Source organism: Mus caroli, unplaced genomic scaffold (genome assembly GCF_978045245.1).
Source record: "Mus caroli unplaced genomic scaffold, Mus_caroli_1 scaffold_3, whole genome shotgun sequence".
Classification (NCBI taxonomy): Eukaryota; Metazoa; Chordata; class Mammalia; order Rodentia; family Muridae; genus Mus; species Mus caroli.
This window is the reverse complement of record NW_028227258.1, coordinates 151892699-151908383: the sequence shown is the minus strand read 5'-3', so window position 1 is coordinate 151908383 and position 15685 is coordinate 151892699. Positions and strand designations below refer to the sequence as shown.

Sequence of the window (15685 nt, the reverse complement as noted above, 5' to 3'; positions counted from 1 at the left end):
GGCCCCTTGTTTTCTTCAACTCTCCATAAAGATCAATGAAGCTTGTCCTTTCCCTTCGAGACACCTTAAACCATCTAAGAGTGCACACTTAGCTAATCCCTGTTGTCACGTCACTGCTTTTAGAAGAGAGAGGCCTGGTCTTGTGTTTGTAATGAGAACGCACACGCTGACGGAAGCTTTACAGACATTAGTCCTTCAGAGGCTGCCTGACCTCTGCACAAGCAGTCTCACCCCATTACATGATGCTCTTGATGCAAACCATCATACTAAGCATGTCCTCCACCTACCCTCATGGTCTTAGGTTACTTTCATCCACTGAAGAATAGTAACAAATACTCAGAGGACTTCAAATTTTCAGTCGAATCTAACCCTGCAAGTCCCCCCCCACCCCACGCCCCCAAAGAAACGCAGCTTCTTCCCGAGACCCATCAGGCCACAGTGGGAAGGCTGCTCTCCTAAACCTGCATCACCTTTTCCCACGCAGGTGGCTCAAAAGGCCTTTCATCTAATGACTCAAAAGCATGGCTCTTGGGATGCTTGAAGCAACAGCCATAGGAACCTTGGTTCTCTAACATAACAAGCCCTGCAAGGGGCCTGCTACCAGAGCCCAGCCCCTGCTCCAGCCTCACGGCAGAGAACACTCAGAGCTGTGTCCCAGGCGGGAGAGGCATCCATAAGAAAAGTGCTGACCAGGACCAGAGCTAGGACTCAAGAGCGTCTACTATGCTCGCCTAGATCCCAAGTCTCACAAGCTGCTCCCAGCCAAGATCAGCATGCAACAGAGGCATAAGGCAGTCCTCCTCATGGGCATAAGGCGGTCCTCCTCATGGGCATAAGGCAGTCCTCCTCATGGGCTATGAGGCTGCTGGCACACTTCATCCACCCTCTCATTTTCCTTCCTCCCCTGGTTCACTCCTCTTCCTTGCACTGCACTGTGCCCCTACCTTTGCACAAGGAATTTCCCCCAATAAATTGCTTGTGTGCTTAATTCTGTCTTGGCTCTTGCTTCTCAGATGGTCAAGCTTAGCACATCTTGGGCAATACAATTACCCTTCCTGAAACCAGCAACTTTCAAACAGGCCCCAGAAAACTGGCATTTTGTAAAAGTTTTTAAAATAGACCCTCAGGTTTGAAATGTTTCCTTCCCCATTCCATGCTTCTGTACCTTCAATGCGACACTAATAACAGGAAAGCAGGCCTTTAAATAGGTGCTTCAAACTGACCGCTCTCCTAATATTTAAGCCTTTCCTTTAGTTTCAGACTCACTCACCTAGCTCTGATGAGAAGGCAAACAGCACTAAGTAGTTTCTTGGACTTAACCACTTACGCATCCATCTGGCTGCTGCATGCAAGCTCGTGGAGGGGAGCACCTCCCACTGGTGTTTTTAACAAGCTCAAGGTCACCAGTAGCAAGCACCCAATAGACACCTGGTGATAGAGAAGGTATGACGTCAGGAAACCCAACAGTGGGTCAGAGGGATCCGACAGGGCAGACATGGGAAAGCGTCTAACACACACACTTCTTTACTGTATGAACGATCGGAAGTGAACGGCAGGCTTCACAAAGGATAGAGTAAGGGAAGGGTAACTAAGTCCCGGGGGATTGAACTCGCCCAGGACAGTGCCGGCCTAAAGCACCCTCCTGCCTCTGAGGAGTACCCAAAACACCAAGCCTAAAGCACCCTCCTGCCTCTGAGGAGTACCCAAAACACCAAGCCTAAAGCACCCTCCTGCCTCTGAGGAGTACCCAAAACACCAAGCCTAAAGCACCCTCCTGCCTCTGAGGAGTACCCAAAACACCAAGCCTAAAGCACCCTCCTGCCTCTGAGGAGTACCCAAAACACCAAGCCTAAAGCACCCTCCTGCCTCTGAGGAGTACCCAAAACACCAAGTCTACAGCACCCTCCTGCCTCTGAGGAGTACCCAAAACACCAAGCCTAAAGCACCCTCCTGCCTCTGAGGAGTACTCAAAACACCAAGTCTAAAGCACCCTCCTGCCTCTGAGGAGTACCCAAAACACCAAGTCTAAAGCACCCTCCTGCCTCTGAGGAGTACCCAAAAGACCAAGTCTACAGTACCCTCCTGCCTCTGAGGAGTACCCAAAACACCAAGCCTAAAGCACCCTCCTGCCTCTGAGGAGTACCCAAAACACCAAGCCTAAAGCACCCTCCTGCCTCTGAGGAGTACCCAAAACACCAAGTCTAAAGCACCCTCCTGCCTCTGAGGAGTACCCAAAACACCAAGCCTAAAGCACCCTCCTGCCTCTGAGGAGTACCCAAAACACCAAGCCTAAAGCACCCTCCTGCCTCTGAGGAGTACTCAAAACACCAAGCCTAAAGCACCCTCCTGCCTCTGAGGAGTACTCAAAACACCAAGCCTAAAGCACCCTCCTGCCTCTGAGGAGTACTCAAAACACCAAGCCTAAAGCACCCTCCTGCCTCTGAGGAGTACCCAAAACACCAAGTCTAAAGCACCCTCCTGCCTCTGAGGAGTACCCAAAACACCAAGTCTAAAGCACCCTCCTGCCTCTGAGGAGTACCCAAAACACCAAGTCTACAGCACCCTCCTGCCTCTGAGGAGTACCCAAAACACCAAGCCTAAAGCACCCTCCTGCCTCTGAGGAGTACCCAAAACACCAAGTCTAAAGCACCCTCCTGCCTCTGAGGAGTACCCAAAACACCAAGTCTACAGCACCCTCCTGCCTCTGAGGAGTACCCAAAACACCAAGCCTAAAGCACCCTCCTGCCTCTGAGGAGTACCCAAAACACCAAGTCTAAAGCACCCTCCTGCCTCTGAGGAGTACCCAAAACACCAAGTCTAAATAAAGCACCCTCCTGCCTCTGAGGAGTACCCAAAACACCAAGTCTAAAGCACCCTCCTGCCTCTGAGGAGTACCCAAAACACCAAGTCTACAGCACCCTCCTGCCTCTGAGGAGTACCCAAAACACCAAGTCTACAGCACCCTCCTGCCTCTGAGGAGTACCCAAAACACCAAGTCTACAGCACCCTCCTGCCTCTGAGGAGTACCCAAAACACCAAGTCTACAGCACCCTCCTGCCTCTGAGGAGTACTCAAAACACCAAGCCTAAAGCACCCTCCTGCCTCTGAGGAGTACCCAAAACACCAAGCCTAAAGCACCCTCCTGCCTCTGAGGAGTACCCAAAACACCAAGTCTAAAGCACCCTCCTGCCTCTGAGGAGTACCCAAAACACCAAGTCTAAAGCACCCTCCTGCCTCTGAGGAGTACCCAAAACACCAAGCCTAAAGCACCCTCCTGCCTCTGAGGAGTACCCAAAACACCAAGTCTACAGCACCCTCCTGCCTCTGAGGAGTACCCAAAAAACCAAGTCTACAGCACCCTCCTGCCTCTGAGGAGTACCCAAAACACCAAGCCTAAAGCATCCTCCTGCCTCTGAGGAGTACCCAAAACACCAAGTCTAAAGCACCCTCCTGCCTCTGAGGAGTACTCAAAACACCAAGTCTAAAGCACCCTCCTGCCTCTGAGGAGTACCCAAAACACCAAGCCTAAAGCACCCTCCTGCCTCTGAGGAGTACCCAAAACACCAAGCCTAAAGCACCCTCCTGCCTCTGAGGAGTACCCAAAACACCAAGTCTACAGCACCCTCCTGCCTCTGAGGAGTACCCAAAACACCAAGCCTAAAGCACCCTCCTGCCTCTGTGGAGTACCCAAAACACCAAGTCTGGAATTAGAGTAAGTTACAGGAAACGGTGTGGATAGATGTTCATGTGTAGATTACGCACACATAGACGCTTTAATTATAGGTCATACTTAATAACAGATCTAGACTTCTTTATTCTAATACATTTCACCACACTCCAGATTTACTCAGATATCAACAGCAGTTTTTGATGACAGCTATAATTATATTTCTTTTTAGTAAGCAGAAAGAAAAATCTTGTTCCTTCCTATCATGCGATTGAAAGTTTCCTTACAACAAAATCTCAATCTACTTAGATAGTCAAAAGTTGGCATTTACTAAATAACCTAATGACTGCAAACAGAAGAAAATGTTAGAAATTAGATCATTCTGCATAACTTGATTCCTTCGTGACTATTTAATTAAAAAAGCAATTTGTTTCTCCAAGTGTTAGCATGTTTATGATGATTACATTTTAACTGTGACAATGACGATGAGTGTGTTAGTGCAGAGCCTAACAATGGCACTTTAGGTAGCCCCACTCATAGCACATTAATTCATCTAAATTATACCTTGTCAGTAGGGAATTTTCTTCTACATATTGATGATTTCAAACCCAATTAATTTCTCTCTACTGTTTAAAAGCTCACAATAATACCAGCTTGAACAGTGTACTTCTGTGTATACCTAATGATTGCAAAGAATTTTCATTCTTTAGACCAGCATCAGAAAAAAAAAAAAAAAAAAGCAAAGATATTTTCCTGCCCTTCATTTTCACTGTTTTCGGAGGTGAAGTCATGCTAAAGAACAGAATATACAGAGCTGATACAGAGCCCAGTGGGTAGTGTGCTTGTCAGTAGACACAGAGCCTAGGTTCTACTCCCACCATGGCCTAAGCTGGGCATGGTGGTGCAGACCTATAATCTATGCGCAGGAGGGAAGGCAGGATGTTCAAAGCTCAAGATCATGTTTGGATACTCAGTGAGCTTTAGGCCAGCCTGGGTAAAACCAAACCAAAGATACAACCTGCAACAACTTAGAGTATGACGTAATTGCAGGACTTCTGTTACACACGAAAGACTCCATGGCAATGGTGTGTCCAGTAGGTCCTACAGAGCTCCAAGCCGGCACTGCTCTCTCAGACACACTCCATCTGACAGGCCCGGGAAGAACATAACCGCACAGCTCTTCTCATTCCAAGTCGCAAGCACGACATTTGACCTATGAGTCAGCCAAACTACACATATGAACGCATGTGTCTACCTGCTTCAGGGCACTTTAAAACATTTCACAATGAGGCCACAGTAAAAGCTAATCCTTAATAATTTAATTAAGTATTTAATACAAAAATCATAGAAGAGCAAATAGTGACAAATAGTTGAACAGAAATAAAAGATATACAAAATTGGCAGCTAGAGGTTAAAGAAAACAGAGACCTATAATTGTAGAAAGCCTGACAATTTGGCAGCCGGATAGAGTAACATGTAATTTTCTGGAGAAGATAGTCCCTCTATTTAGCAGAGAAAACAATGAAAATGCTGATTTACTAACGGTGAGCAGGTGTAGAAGGGTTCCTTCCTGGCCAATAGGACATGTCTTCATGAGCTGTCAGAAACACTTGAATAAATGCAAGACTTCTCAATCAACTGCTTATAAAGTCTCATGATAATCATTTCTGGCATTAAAATGGAGTACACACAAAATAATCAAGCTGTCGTGCAGACAGAGCCCTCCATTCCCTCCTCAGCTGACATGTGCTCACAGACCCTCAGGAAGGGCACAGGGCATTGTTCTAGGCTGGAGACAGAGCGTGAACAAGGGCACCGAGGCTGGGCAGGAGGGCCGGATAGAGGACGAGCAATGTTTGTGTCTGCTCTGCTCCTGCTGCGCCATGAGAATCCCCTCCAGTAGTGCTAGATAAGAGCTGAAAGAAAGGGAGTAGGGGACCAGGACAAGAAACTGCGGTTGGGATGTACTGTATGAGAGAACAATTTTTAAAATGCTGAAAGAGAATTACATGATAAACTCTCTCCATTGTGTTCTAATATAAATCTATCATGTAAGTGTACATGTACATGTGTGTGCCACAGAGTGGATGTGTACAACACTGTAAGAGAGCCAGCATCACAGATGTGCACAGCACTGCATCCAACTTTACACCTGTTCTCAATTGCACTGTAAGAGAGCCAGCATCACAGATGTACACAGCACTGCATCCAACTTTACACCTGTTCTCAATTGCACTGTAAGAGAGCCAGCGTCACAGATGTGCACAGCACCGCATCCAACTTTATTGGCCTCTAGGATTTGAACGCAGGTTCTTAGCTTTCAGGGCAAGCACTCTACCCACTCAGCCATCTCCCTTGCCCAGATAAGCCTTAAAAATGACATCAACTTATGAATGACATCAACTAGACATCACCAAACACTTTTACACATTGAAGGCTTTACAGGTCACCAATGGCCTGTGTCACAATCACTTTCTTTTTATATCATTTGAATTGGTAAATTCATCTCATAGTCCACACGCAAGAGGCCGAGGCTAAATCAGCCTAGAGTTGTAATTTGCCAACTAATAGCTACCTTCAAGCACCGTCAACCTTAAAGAGAATGGTCTGTTCTGTTCGTATTTTCACATTTTCTTCTGTCAAAGATCCAGTCATTTTTTTTTTCTATAGCTACAACAGTTTTAACCACAGCAGCTCCAAAATTGGTTCTACTTCACAGAAGGAACGGAGAAAACTTGGCAGACAGCTCCTGCTAAGTCTAGAGCCTGTGAAACAGGCAGGATAGAGCGGGCCTGCTCTCTGCCTGTCTCCTGCAAATGTGGCCCCTTACCTTGCAGGAGGGACATCGATGCTGGAAGAAACCACTTTCCGCTTCTGCTCAAGAAGACAAACAGACCGGGTTTCTTTTTCTTGGTCAAGGAGCCGACTGGTTTTTTTGGTGTCTGCTGTTCTCACATCTTCCTCCATGGCCAGTGGGAACAGGTGATGAGACGGCTTCTTACTGGAGTCACGTCTGAAGTCCTCTGATTGAACCGTGAAGGTCATCTCCCGCTTAAAACTCCCCACCTGCAAAGTACAACACAAAAAGCTTACGATTCTTTCTGCAGGGCTGTGGTGAAGAAAGACTACTCACCCTCCTGTTCCTGTTCTTATTGTTTAACTGGGAGAAATGTATCCCAGAAATAAACAGTAGCATTGCAAAGCTAGTTCAAGGCCAGCCTGGTCTACATGGAATGCTCCAGGACAGCCACGGTTACATAGAAAGACCCTGTCTCAAAACAGTAAAAATATCACCAACTCAAGAAATGTTTTTTTCAGTAGGTCTCTGTAGTTTTATATGTTAAAACCATGAGCACGTTTAATAGAAGACAGCTAACACACAAAGGCACACTATTTTTGACTATTAATGCTGATCTTAGATTTAATGAATATGGTAGAAGACAAATATGAAGCCAAAGCTCAGTGAAATAAATCCCATTATTCCCAATTCTGGAGACCCCGGGAAAAGTAAAGAAAAATTTGATAAGGTAATTACTATTACAAATCAACTCAGTGGCAAATGAACTTAAGTCTAGAGCACAGCAAGAAGGGTGAGACTAGCCAGTAATCCGGAATCTCACTACGCAATAGAGCACATTTTAAAATCACTTCACCAGGAAAACATTTCACAGACTCATAAACTAAGCCGTCCTCTCTGTGGGTTCAGTGAGTGGTTACCAGTTTTTACCTGAAATACAAGCCTTGCTTGCTCATTTCTATCAGCTTTAGACAAAAATTAAAAAGAATTTAGTCAAAATTTCTATTTATGGAATTGGAAGCCATGAGCATAACACGTTTCATAGAAAATAAAAATATGTTGGTTCCCAGACGAAATGAAAACTCAGCTAAATGTATATATTACAGTCTCAGGGCCTTTCCAGAACTCATGGGAACAGCAGAGCTCCAAAGGGCTCCATCCTCTCCTCAGCCTTCCCAGTGATAAAGACTGGATCTGCGCAGGTCCACACCCAGCTCCAGAGGAGCAGGCCAGTCATTTCTGGTCTACTTGCAACAAGTCACCACAGGTTTTCAAATGATTTAGTGATGTTTAGCAAGGGTCCTAGAGTATTGATTTAAAGTTCTGAAGACATTCTCATACAGCAGGAGACAGAGAGAATGAACACATTTCCAAAGGGAAGATACTCTCTAGAAAGATGTCACTAGTTAGTTAGTACTCTATAGAACTCTTTTGGCTTCAACATGAAGCGGTGACAGGAAGGTGCTATTTTCACTCTGTGAGGCCTGTTCCCAACTTGCAACAGGAGACTTTAGACTCCAGGCAATGAAAATGAAGCAGAGGCCTTGGTGTGGTGTCTCCTAAACCCATAGTGAGTACTACATGAACTAAATATTGAGGAAGTCTGCAGTCAACAGTACTGAGTTGAAACAGTAATTGATGATCATGCCTCCCTGGGCCAACCGGACTGGTTAAACAGCTCCCATTGAAATGTTAAAGCTGAAGAAATGCAGTTTGGGCCTCACACATTTAGAGACACACCTGAGACAAATAAGGTACAAATCGAGTAAGTCTGCTATGGAAATGATGTAATAGCCATGCGCTGTGCTCTTGATGAAGCACACATAGTGAAACAGAGGGTAATAAAGCTACAACACAAGATCAGGAGCTAAAACATCTCCTCAACAAAAACTCAACACTCATTGTACACAGACACTTCAGCAATGGAATCAACCTCAGGGACAGCTGAGTCCTCGTTGGAAAATGACTAGAAATGATCAAAAGACCAAACTTAACCACAAAAGTGAGTAAGAGATGTTGAATCACTGATTGGAAGAGGCACTTTCACTCTCACCCACTGCACAGGAACACTGGCAGGTCTTTCTTCTGCTTAGACAAGAAGCAACAAGATGGATCCCATTCATGGGGTGCCCGTGGAGTAAACCTGCAATGGCCAGGGGACAAGTGATAGCTGTGTGGGGCTTGGAGTGGGCACTCGCTGACTGCAAGTGGGTGAGGGACCGCCGGGAGCTGGAGTGGGTGAGGGACCGCTGGGAACTGGTGGGAATGTTCTACCACAGCCGACGTCAGCATCTGCTCAGCAGTAAATGTATCGAAATCCACTGTACTCTTACAATGGTATCAATCTGACTCGAAGGTGCCACGGAGGAGAAACAACCAGCAATGACCTGTTGTGCAGGAACCACCCAAGAACTCCTAGGCCAGGTTTCGAAATTGTGAGGCCAAGATGTAGGCATAAATTTAATACAGGCATCTGCTATGCATATTTTAAAACACTGCTCCAAACAGTGGCATGGTTGGTCCTGCATAGGTAAAATAGGGCTAAAATCTAGTGCCCATTGAAACCACATCCCCAAGCGTCCTCTTCTGGGCACGAAGACCATTTTTCCAGTTCATTCACCCAGAAAGGAACTTTTTGTACTTCATCTGTTCAAAGGCACATTTCCCCATTGTGTTTTCTCAGCCTAGTGTTCCTGGAGACCTGCAAGGTCTAGGCTGTTCCATTCTTTGAAGCTGATGTATTTATGGTCAATTAGGTGACTCATAAATACAAGCCAGTATTCTCTCAATGGCACCATCTGAGAAATTACTGTATGCTATGGCTCTAAACAAGCAAATATTTGGCAGACAACAGCTAGAAACAATAGTAACAAAGAATGTGAGTGCAGAGAAACCAGAAGAGCATCAGTGGTGTGTGGGGGTGTGTGGGCGCACGTGTGCATGAGTGTGCACGCTTGTTTGTGTGTGTGTACACATGCATGTGATGAAGAATGGTGGGCTAGAAGAGTCTCTTACGTATCCAGTAGTGACCACGATAGGTAGAAAGGGCAGCTGCTTCCAGAAAAGGTGCTAATTAGCAGGAACCAGCTGTAGTCCCTCAAAAGCATGTGCCTGTTTGTCTTGCTGAGCCTAAGATTTCCCAAGCCTCCTGGTTCCACACCACCATCTCTGAATGGATAACTACAGGAAATGCATTAACAATCACCCGAGTAGCCTTAAATACTCCTCCAGGAAAAACTAAGCTGTCAGAATTCTTTCTTTTTTCCTTTCAGCATATGAAAAATTGAAAGGCAAAGGAAGGTGTCATGTGCTCCGACTGGCAACGCAGGCAATCTGACTAGCTACTCAGACTGATACGCTGCTTGCAGCAGAAACCGTGTGAGATGGGCAAGAACTTCCCTGGCAAGGCATCGCTGACCTGCAACCACAGTATTAACTCAGCATCTGAGGATGAAGGGAGAGACCTTCAGGTAAAGCTGCCAAGCTGAGACCCTGGGGTGAAACAGGAAGTGTGGGGAAACAGCTAGCCAGAGCAGAGACTTGGGGGGAAATGTCACGCAGAATTTAAGGACAGTTTCTCCTGCACAAAAGAAGGCTACCGGCTGTTGCACAGGGATGAGGTGGGAGCAGACAAGAACAGACCGTGTCTGCAGCCTAGAATCCAACCCCAAAAAGTTCCAGTTCTCAAAGTCGTTCAGCACTGGCATGGTGTTACAGGTAGAAGCTGTTCACCCTCGGGCTATGTGCACAAAAACAGTGATAAACTGTAAATGAGCAATGTCTGGACTTGAGAGCTGCTTGTAATATCTCATTATGTATATACAAATACTGGAAACCCCTCACTCCAAATCTGAAACTCCTGTAGCCCCGAGCCTTCCTTTCAGACGAGTGACAACCGACCTGAGTATTGGACTCAGGCTGCACCATCTTAAAATGTCACTAATGAACTGGAAAAGAAGGAGACAGTCTGACAAAGGGCCTGCCTGGAAGGACCAGGTACCGGGCAGTGGTGAGAACAGGTGGCCTGGGCCTGGGATATACTCTCAGGCCTGGAAGGCTTGACTGCAGCACCCTGGTTCCTTCAGAGCAAGCCAGGATCTGTGATGCCCACCTGAGCCTCCCCCTCTTGACAACTCTGCTTCCTCCTTATTTTTTCATCTTCCCACTGTATTATCACATCGTGAATAAAGCATTCTGTATTCACAGTAAATCTTGGCATTCAACTGCAGTTTTAGGAAGGCCTAAGCTTATTAAGCAGAGGGAATGCCAGCAGCCTCTTGCCACACTGAAACATTTTACTTTCCAAAGTTTCCATAGCACTGAAGTGCACCTTCCACTGACTGTTTCCCACACACACACACTTATTAAGGTTTCCACTGCAATGCACAGAAGGGAACGGTTCTCACGCCTCAGTCCTCCTCACATTGCCCACAAAACTGTAGCTGCTTATCTACCTGTGTGTCCACACTCACCACATGGAGAACTGAGATGTGAGCACAGTCAGGCTACATGTATTCGGCAGATGGGCCAGCTGCACAAGCTGTTGTGGGTATTTCTGCACAAGTAACGGATCCATTATATCTCTGTATTTTCAACATCGTATTTCATACAATACCTTTTTGTCTGTTGTGGGGAATTGCAGGCTGGTCTACAGTTGAGCTGAGGTTTGAACCCTGAAGGGTGATAATTCACCTACATGACACAGTAGGCGTTCCCTCATGCTCCTGGAACTCTGGCTCCTGCCTAAGTTACCACCCCCACAACTCCCACAAGAGAAGCATGGCTAGAAGTCACATAAGCAATGGCCCAAACTTCTGACCTTCAGGCTAAACTCCTCCCCAGTTACCTAGCAACTGTAAACATCATAATAAGGGCTGTTCAGCCCCATCTCACTCTCTCACTTCTCTCCTCTTACCTCTTACTCCTCACTCTCGTCCTTTCTCCCCTTTGTCTTCTCTCCTCTCTCCCTCTTACTCTTTCTCCTCTCCTCTCCTCTCCTCTCCTCTCCTCTCCTCTCCTCTCCTCTCCTCTCTCCTCTCCTCTTCTCTCCTCCTCTCTCTCTCTCTCTCTCTCTCTCTCTCTCTCTCTCTCTCTCTCTCTCTTCCCCTTCTCTCTCCCTTCTCTCTTTCCCCCTGCCTTTCTATAATAAAGTTCTAAAACCAGAGAGAGTCTCTGCTCATCAAGTTCCGCTGCACTCACTCTGGTCAGTGTTGGAACCTCTTCCCTCTCCCTCTCTCCTATAACCCCGGTGGCTTTAGCAAAGTAGCTCCTAGGCTCCCAGATAGGGTTGCCCCTTGGCCACCTGAAGAGTGGGTCAGAGGCTTGAATGCCCACCCAGGGATGAGTGGAAGGTAGATAGCAGCCCTCCCACACCTGACAGACCAGAGAATAGGTAAAACTCTGGTGGGGTGTGGGTTTTCCCTTCCCCCTCTCCCCCAAGGCCCCTTATTAATTACAGATAGTCTATGTACTTTTTTCTTTCATTATTAAAAGTAATGAGCATGGCTGTGCAAGTATCTTTATGTGTTTATAAATTTTATAGGAAAATTTTCTGAAGAGAATTGCTAAATCAAACAACCTAGTTTTGGCAGTGGACAAGCAGAGCATACCCTCACACCGTGGGCATCACCATATATCACACTCTTAATAAAAGGAACACATTTGCTCTCCTCCTAGTCAGACACATGTAGGGTATTGTATGGCCCTCCATGGGCATGAGTCCTACGACTTTAAAGATCAAAACAGTATGTCCAAAGCCATATACCTTGCAGACTTGAAGATGCATGGGCCTAGAGGGCTCATTTATTTCATATATAACAAAGTACACACATATACAAAGAGACACATACAATTTAAGTAATAACATCATAAGTTTTTTTACTTTAAAAACAGGAAAATTCAAATAATGAAGTTGGCTTTTTTGCTTATGAGATTCACAAAAATGATAGTAATTCTTTCTGCTCTTTGGATTGTTTCACTTTGGTCTGCGGGTGGCAAGTTGGTTTTAGTTTGTGTTGTTTGGTATTTTGAGATAAGGTATCTAACATGTGGCCCAGGCTGGCCTACAGCTTGTAATGTCACTCAGGATGACCTTGAACTTCCCATTTCCGTGCCCCCACCTCCCAAGTGCTAGAACTTCATGTCGGCACCATCACACCTAGTTTCTGTGCTGCTAGGACTCGAACCCATGGCCGTGAGTATGGAAGTCTGAGCACACAACCACACAGCCACATTCCCAGCATTCCTTATGCTTTCTAACATGAGAGGTTAAGTAGAAGTCTTAAATACCATTGACAGGAGCAAAGCTTAGAAGGTTAGCCTGCAATCGTGAAGCAAAATCTGTGTATAATAAATACAGCAAGTCTACATTTAAGTAAACAAATAAAAACACACAAAAATGTTAACCACAGAAATGCTTATAATCTTTTTTAAAAGTTATGTAAATACTTATCAAGAGATTATCAGTCAAACATGACAAGTAAATGCAGGGAGAAAAACAATATACGGACCATGAAAAGGACTAGAGGTGATTTTATGTGTGCTTAAAGGAGAGGAGTGTGTACAGGCAGAGATGAAGTCATTATGAAAGGACTCTTTAAATGTTAACAATGTGCTCATTGGTAACATGTTTGTACAGGCCAAGTTTTCTATCTTGTTTATAGTTTTCAGTATCAACACACAATGTCCTATTTTAAAACTTGTGCTAACCTACAATGAAAAGACACATTTTTATATTTACTGAGACTCCAGCATTTATACAATATCTTTTTTCTACTAGTTTTCCATGATTAATGTATATGTACTTCTTAAAGGAACAATAAATTACTTCAAATAATGAGCCCACTGGCAGTGTGAGGCCCACTGGCCATTAGCATCCCTTAGTTATCTGGTCCACAGCTGCCTCCTCCGGCCCCTCCTTCCTGAGTTCCTCCATACACATCACACACATTACCCAGGGTAATTTCTTGCAAGGGAACAAAGCTTCAGTTCTATGAAAATACTGCCAATTACCAATTACCAACTGACAAATAAAACTCAGGCTCTTTACTCCAATGAGCAGCTTCTGTTGTTCTAAAGAAAATAATCAGCACATGTGTAATAGAGTGCATTTGGAGAAATGGCAACTTTTTAACAAAACTTCACAGCATCTGTATAAGTGTTAGATGCCTATAATGATGTCCTCAGGTTGGCACATCAGTCTTAATTTAAAAAAAAAAAAAAACATCTGGATTCTGGAGCAATGATACCCGCACACGTCACCAAGGAGGACACTGCCAACATTGCCCACGTCCTTGACCCACCCATTCTGAGGCATGTTCCCCCGAATTTATAGAACTGAGAAGGCAAGAAGTGTGTGTCAACACTGCCTTGAAGTGATATTACTCACCCACCCAGTCAGATGGGAGGCGCTGGCTCGAGAGCAAGTGATTTCCAGGAATAATCTGAAGAAAGCAGTTGCCTTCTGAGGCGTTCTGGATAATAAAATGTATTACAGGAATTCTGATACATGGCATGCAGAATAGGCCACAAGGAAAACACGGCTGAGACCAGGCAGTGAAGGCACGTGAATGGGTCCCCTAGCAACCCTTTATGTCCTCACCTTGCTCCAGACCACCACAAGAACTCCTTCAAACTTCTTACAGAGAGCTCTGCCTATCTCCAATTACAGGTTATACATTTGGATTTATTTCTAGAACTTTCTTTCCTAACACACACAGTTTATATGTTTGGTATCTAAAGATGATATATCACACACTGTGTGGCAGCCGTAATCAGCCTAAAGATTGAAAAATGTGTCACAAAAGGCTTCCACTATCAATAGGAACGGTGGAGTCTGTTGTTTTAAAAATATTTACTGCCTGGCCAGCGAGATGGCTCAGCAGTTAAGAGCACTTAACTGCTCCTGCAGTAGACCCAGGTTTGGAGCCCATGCCAGCATAGAAGTTAACAACTGTCTTTAACTCCACTTCCTCCTTCTGTTCTTCGCAGGCTCCAGACATTCATCATACAACATTCAAGCAAAACACTCATACACATGAGGAGGAGGGGGGGGAGGGGAGAGGGAGGGGGAGGGAAATACATAAGACTCTAAGACTTATCAGTCTTTTTTTTTTTTAAGATTTATTTATTATATGTAAGTACACTGTAGTTGACTTCAGATGCACCAGAACAGGGCAGGATGTAAGATCTCTCATTACCGGTGGTTGTGAGCCACCATGTGGTTGCTGGGATTTGAACTCAGGACCTTCAGAAATGCAGTCAGTGCTCTTAACCGCTAAGCCATCTTCCCAGCTCAAGTTATCAGTCTTGAAAGAATGGATAAAAGTTACCTCTAAAAATAGTTAACAGTCCTCTATTCTCCTACTTTAAATTCTTTTAATTTTATGCTCCATATACACAGAAAAATAAGTCAGACTGCAAATCTACCCAGTTCTAATGAATATCTGTAGTAAAACCACTTTTAAAACCAACTGCTTCCAGACTAGCTCTTGCTTCAAGTAATTGGCCCTCTGAATACTGTTGTGTGCTGCACATGGAGACAGCATAACTGACTTATGACAACCAGCCTGGTTTGGTCCAGCGTCCACAGGGTTAGAAATCAAATTGAGGGGTGGGACTGGAAGCCTGTGTTAGGTCTGGAGTCATATACTCCACTCTCTCCTTAATTAGTGTTGCAAGTGCCCAGTTTCCTATCACGTGTGCTCACTTTACTATCCCGACAGTTTACTACGCAGCAAAGCATGACTTGGCTTGCTCTCCCAAAGATTAGTCAGCAACGCACTTAGGACGGGAAGCTATCACACAGCTTTCTAGTACAGAGTTCTTGGCTAAGTTTCAGGCCTTCTATTAACGTTATGTAAGTGAGAACACACAACTTGGTTTTTTTAAGTTCCTTTTAGAAAAGCCTTGAACAAAAAAAAGAAGAAGAAAGAAAGAGTTCAGTAAAGTCCATTCAAGCTCAGCCACCTTGATCTGTTTCGCTTTTCCAGGCAACTGTAAGGACAAAGGAGAAATTGCTCTTACAGGCCAACCCTGTGTGACTCTAGAATGCAGAAGTTTGACCTTGCCACATTAAACAGATGTTCTGCTTGCCTTAACGTGCTGTTTATATGGACCAGCCACAGGCGCTCGTGTGGCAGCCTTATGCACTTGGCCTTCAGAACAGGGTTAGAATGCAGTTACTTCCCATCACCTCCGCAGTCAGCACTCAGTCCTGCAGC

General features: G+C 45.2%; 1 protein-coding gene across 4 annotated transcripts in view; it reads right to left on the bottom strand.

Moving 5' to 3' along the window:
* Znf704 (zinc finger protein 704) overlaps positions 1-15685 on the bottom strand; it is a 184165-nt gene that overhangs the window by 115526 nt on the left and 52954 nt on the right. For 3 of the 4 annotated variants that reach the window (XR_015046792.1, XM_021158282.2, XM_021158280.3), the window contains one exon: positions 6498-6733. Coding sequence is in view for 3 of the 4 variants with exons in the window: in XM_021158280.3 (XP_021013939.1) it covers positions 6498-6733 (236 nt within the window). In the remaining variant the exon portion in view is untranslated. Of the gene's footprint in view, positions 1-6497; positions 6734-11079; positions 11259-15685 lie in introns of those variants that run through there. The other variant, XM_021158281.2, reaches the window with a different exon arrangement.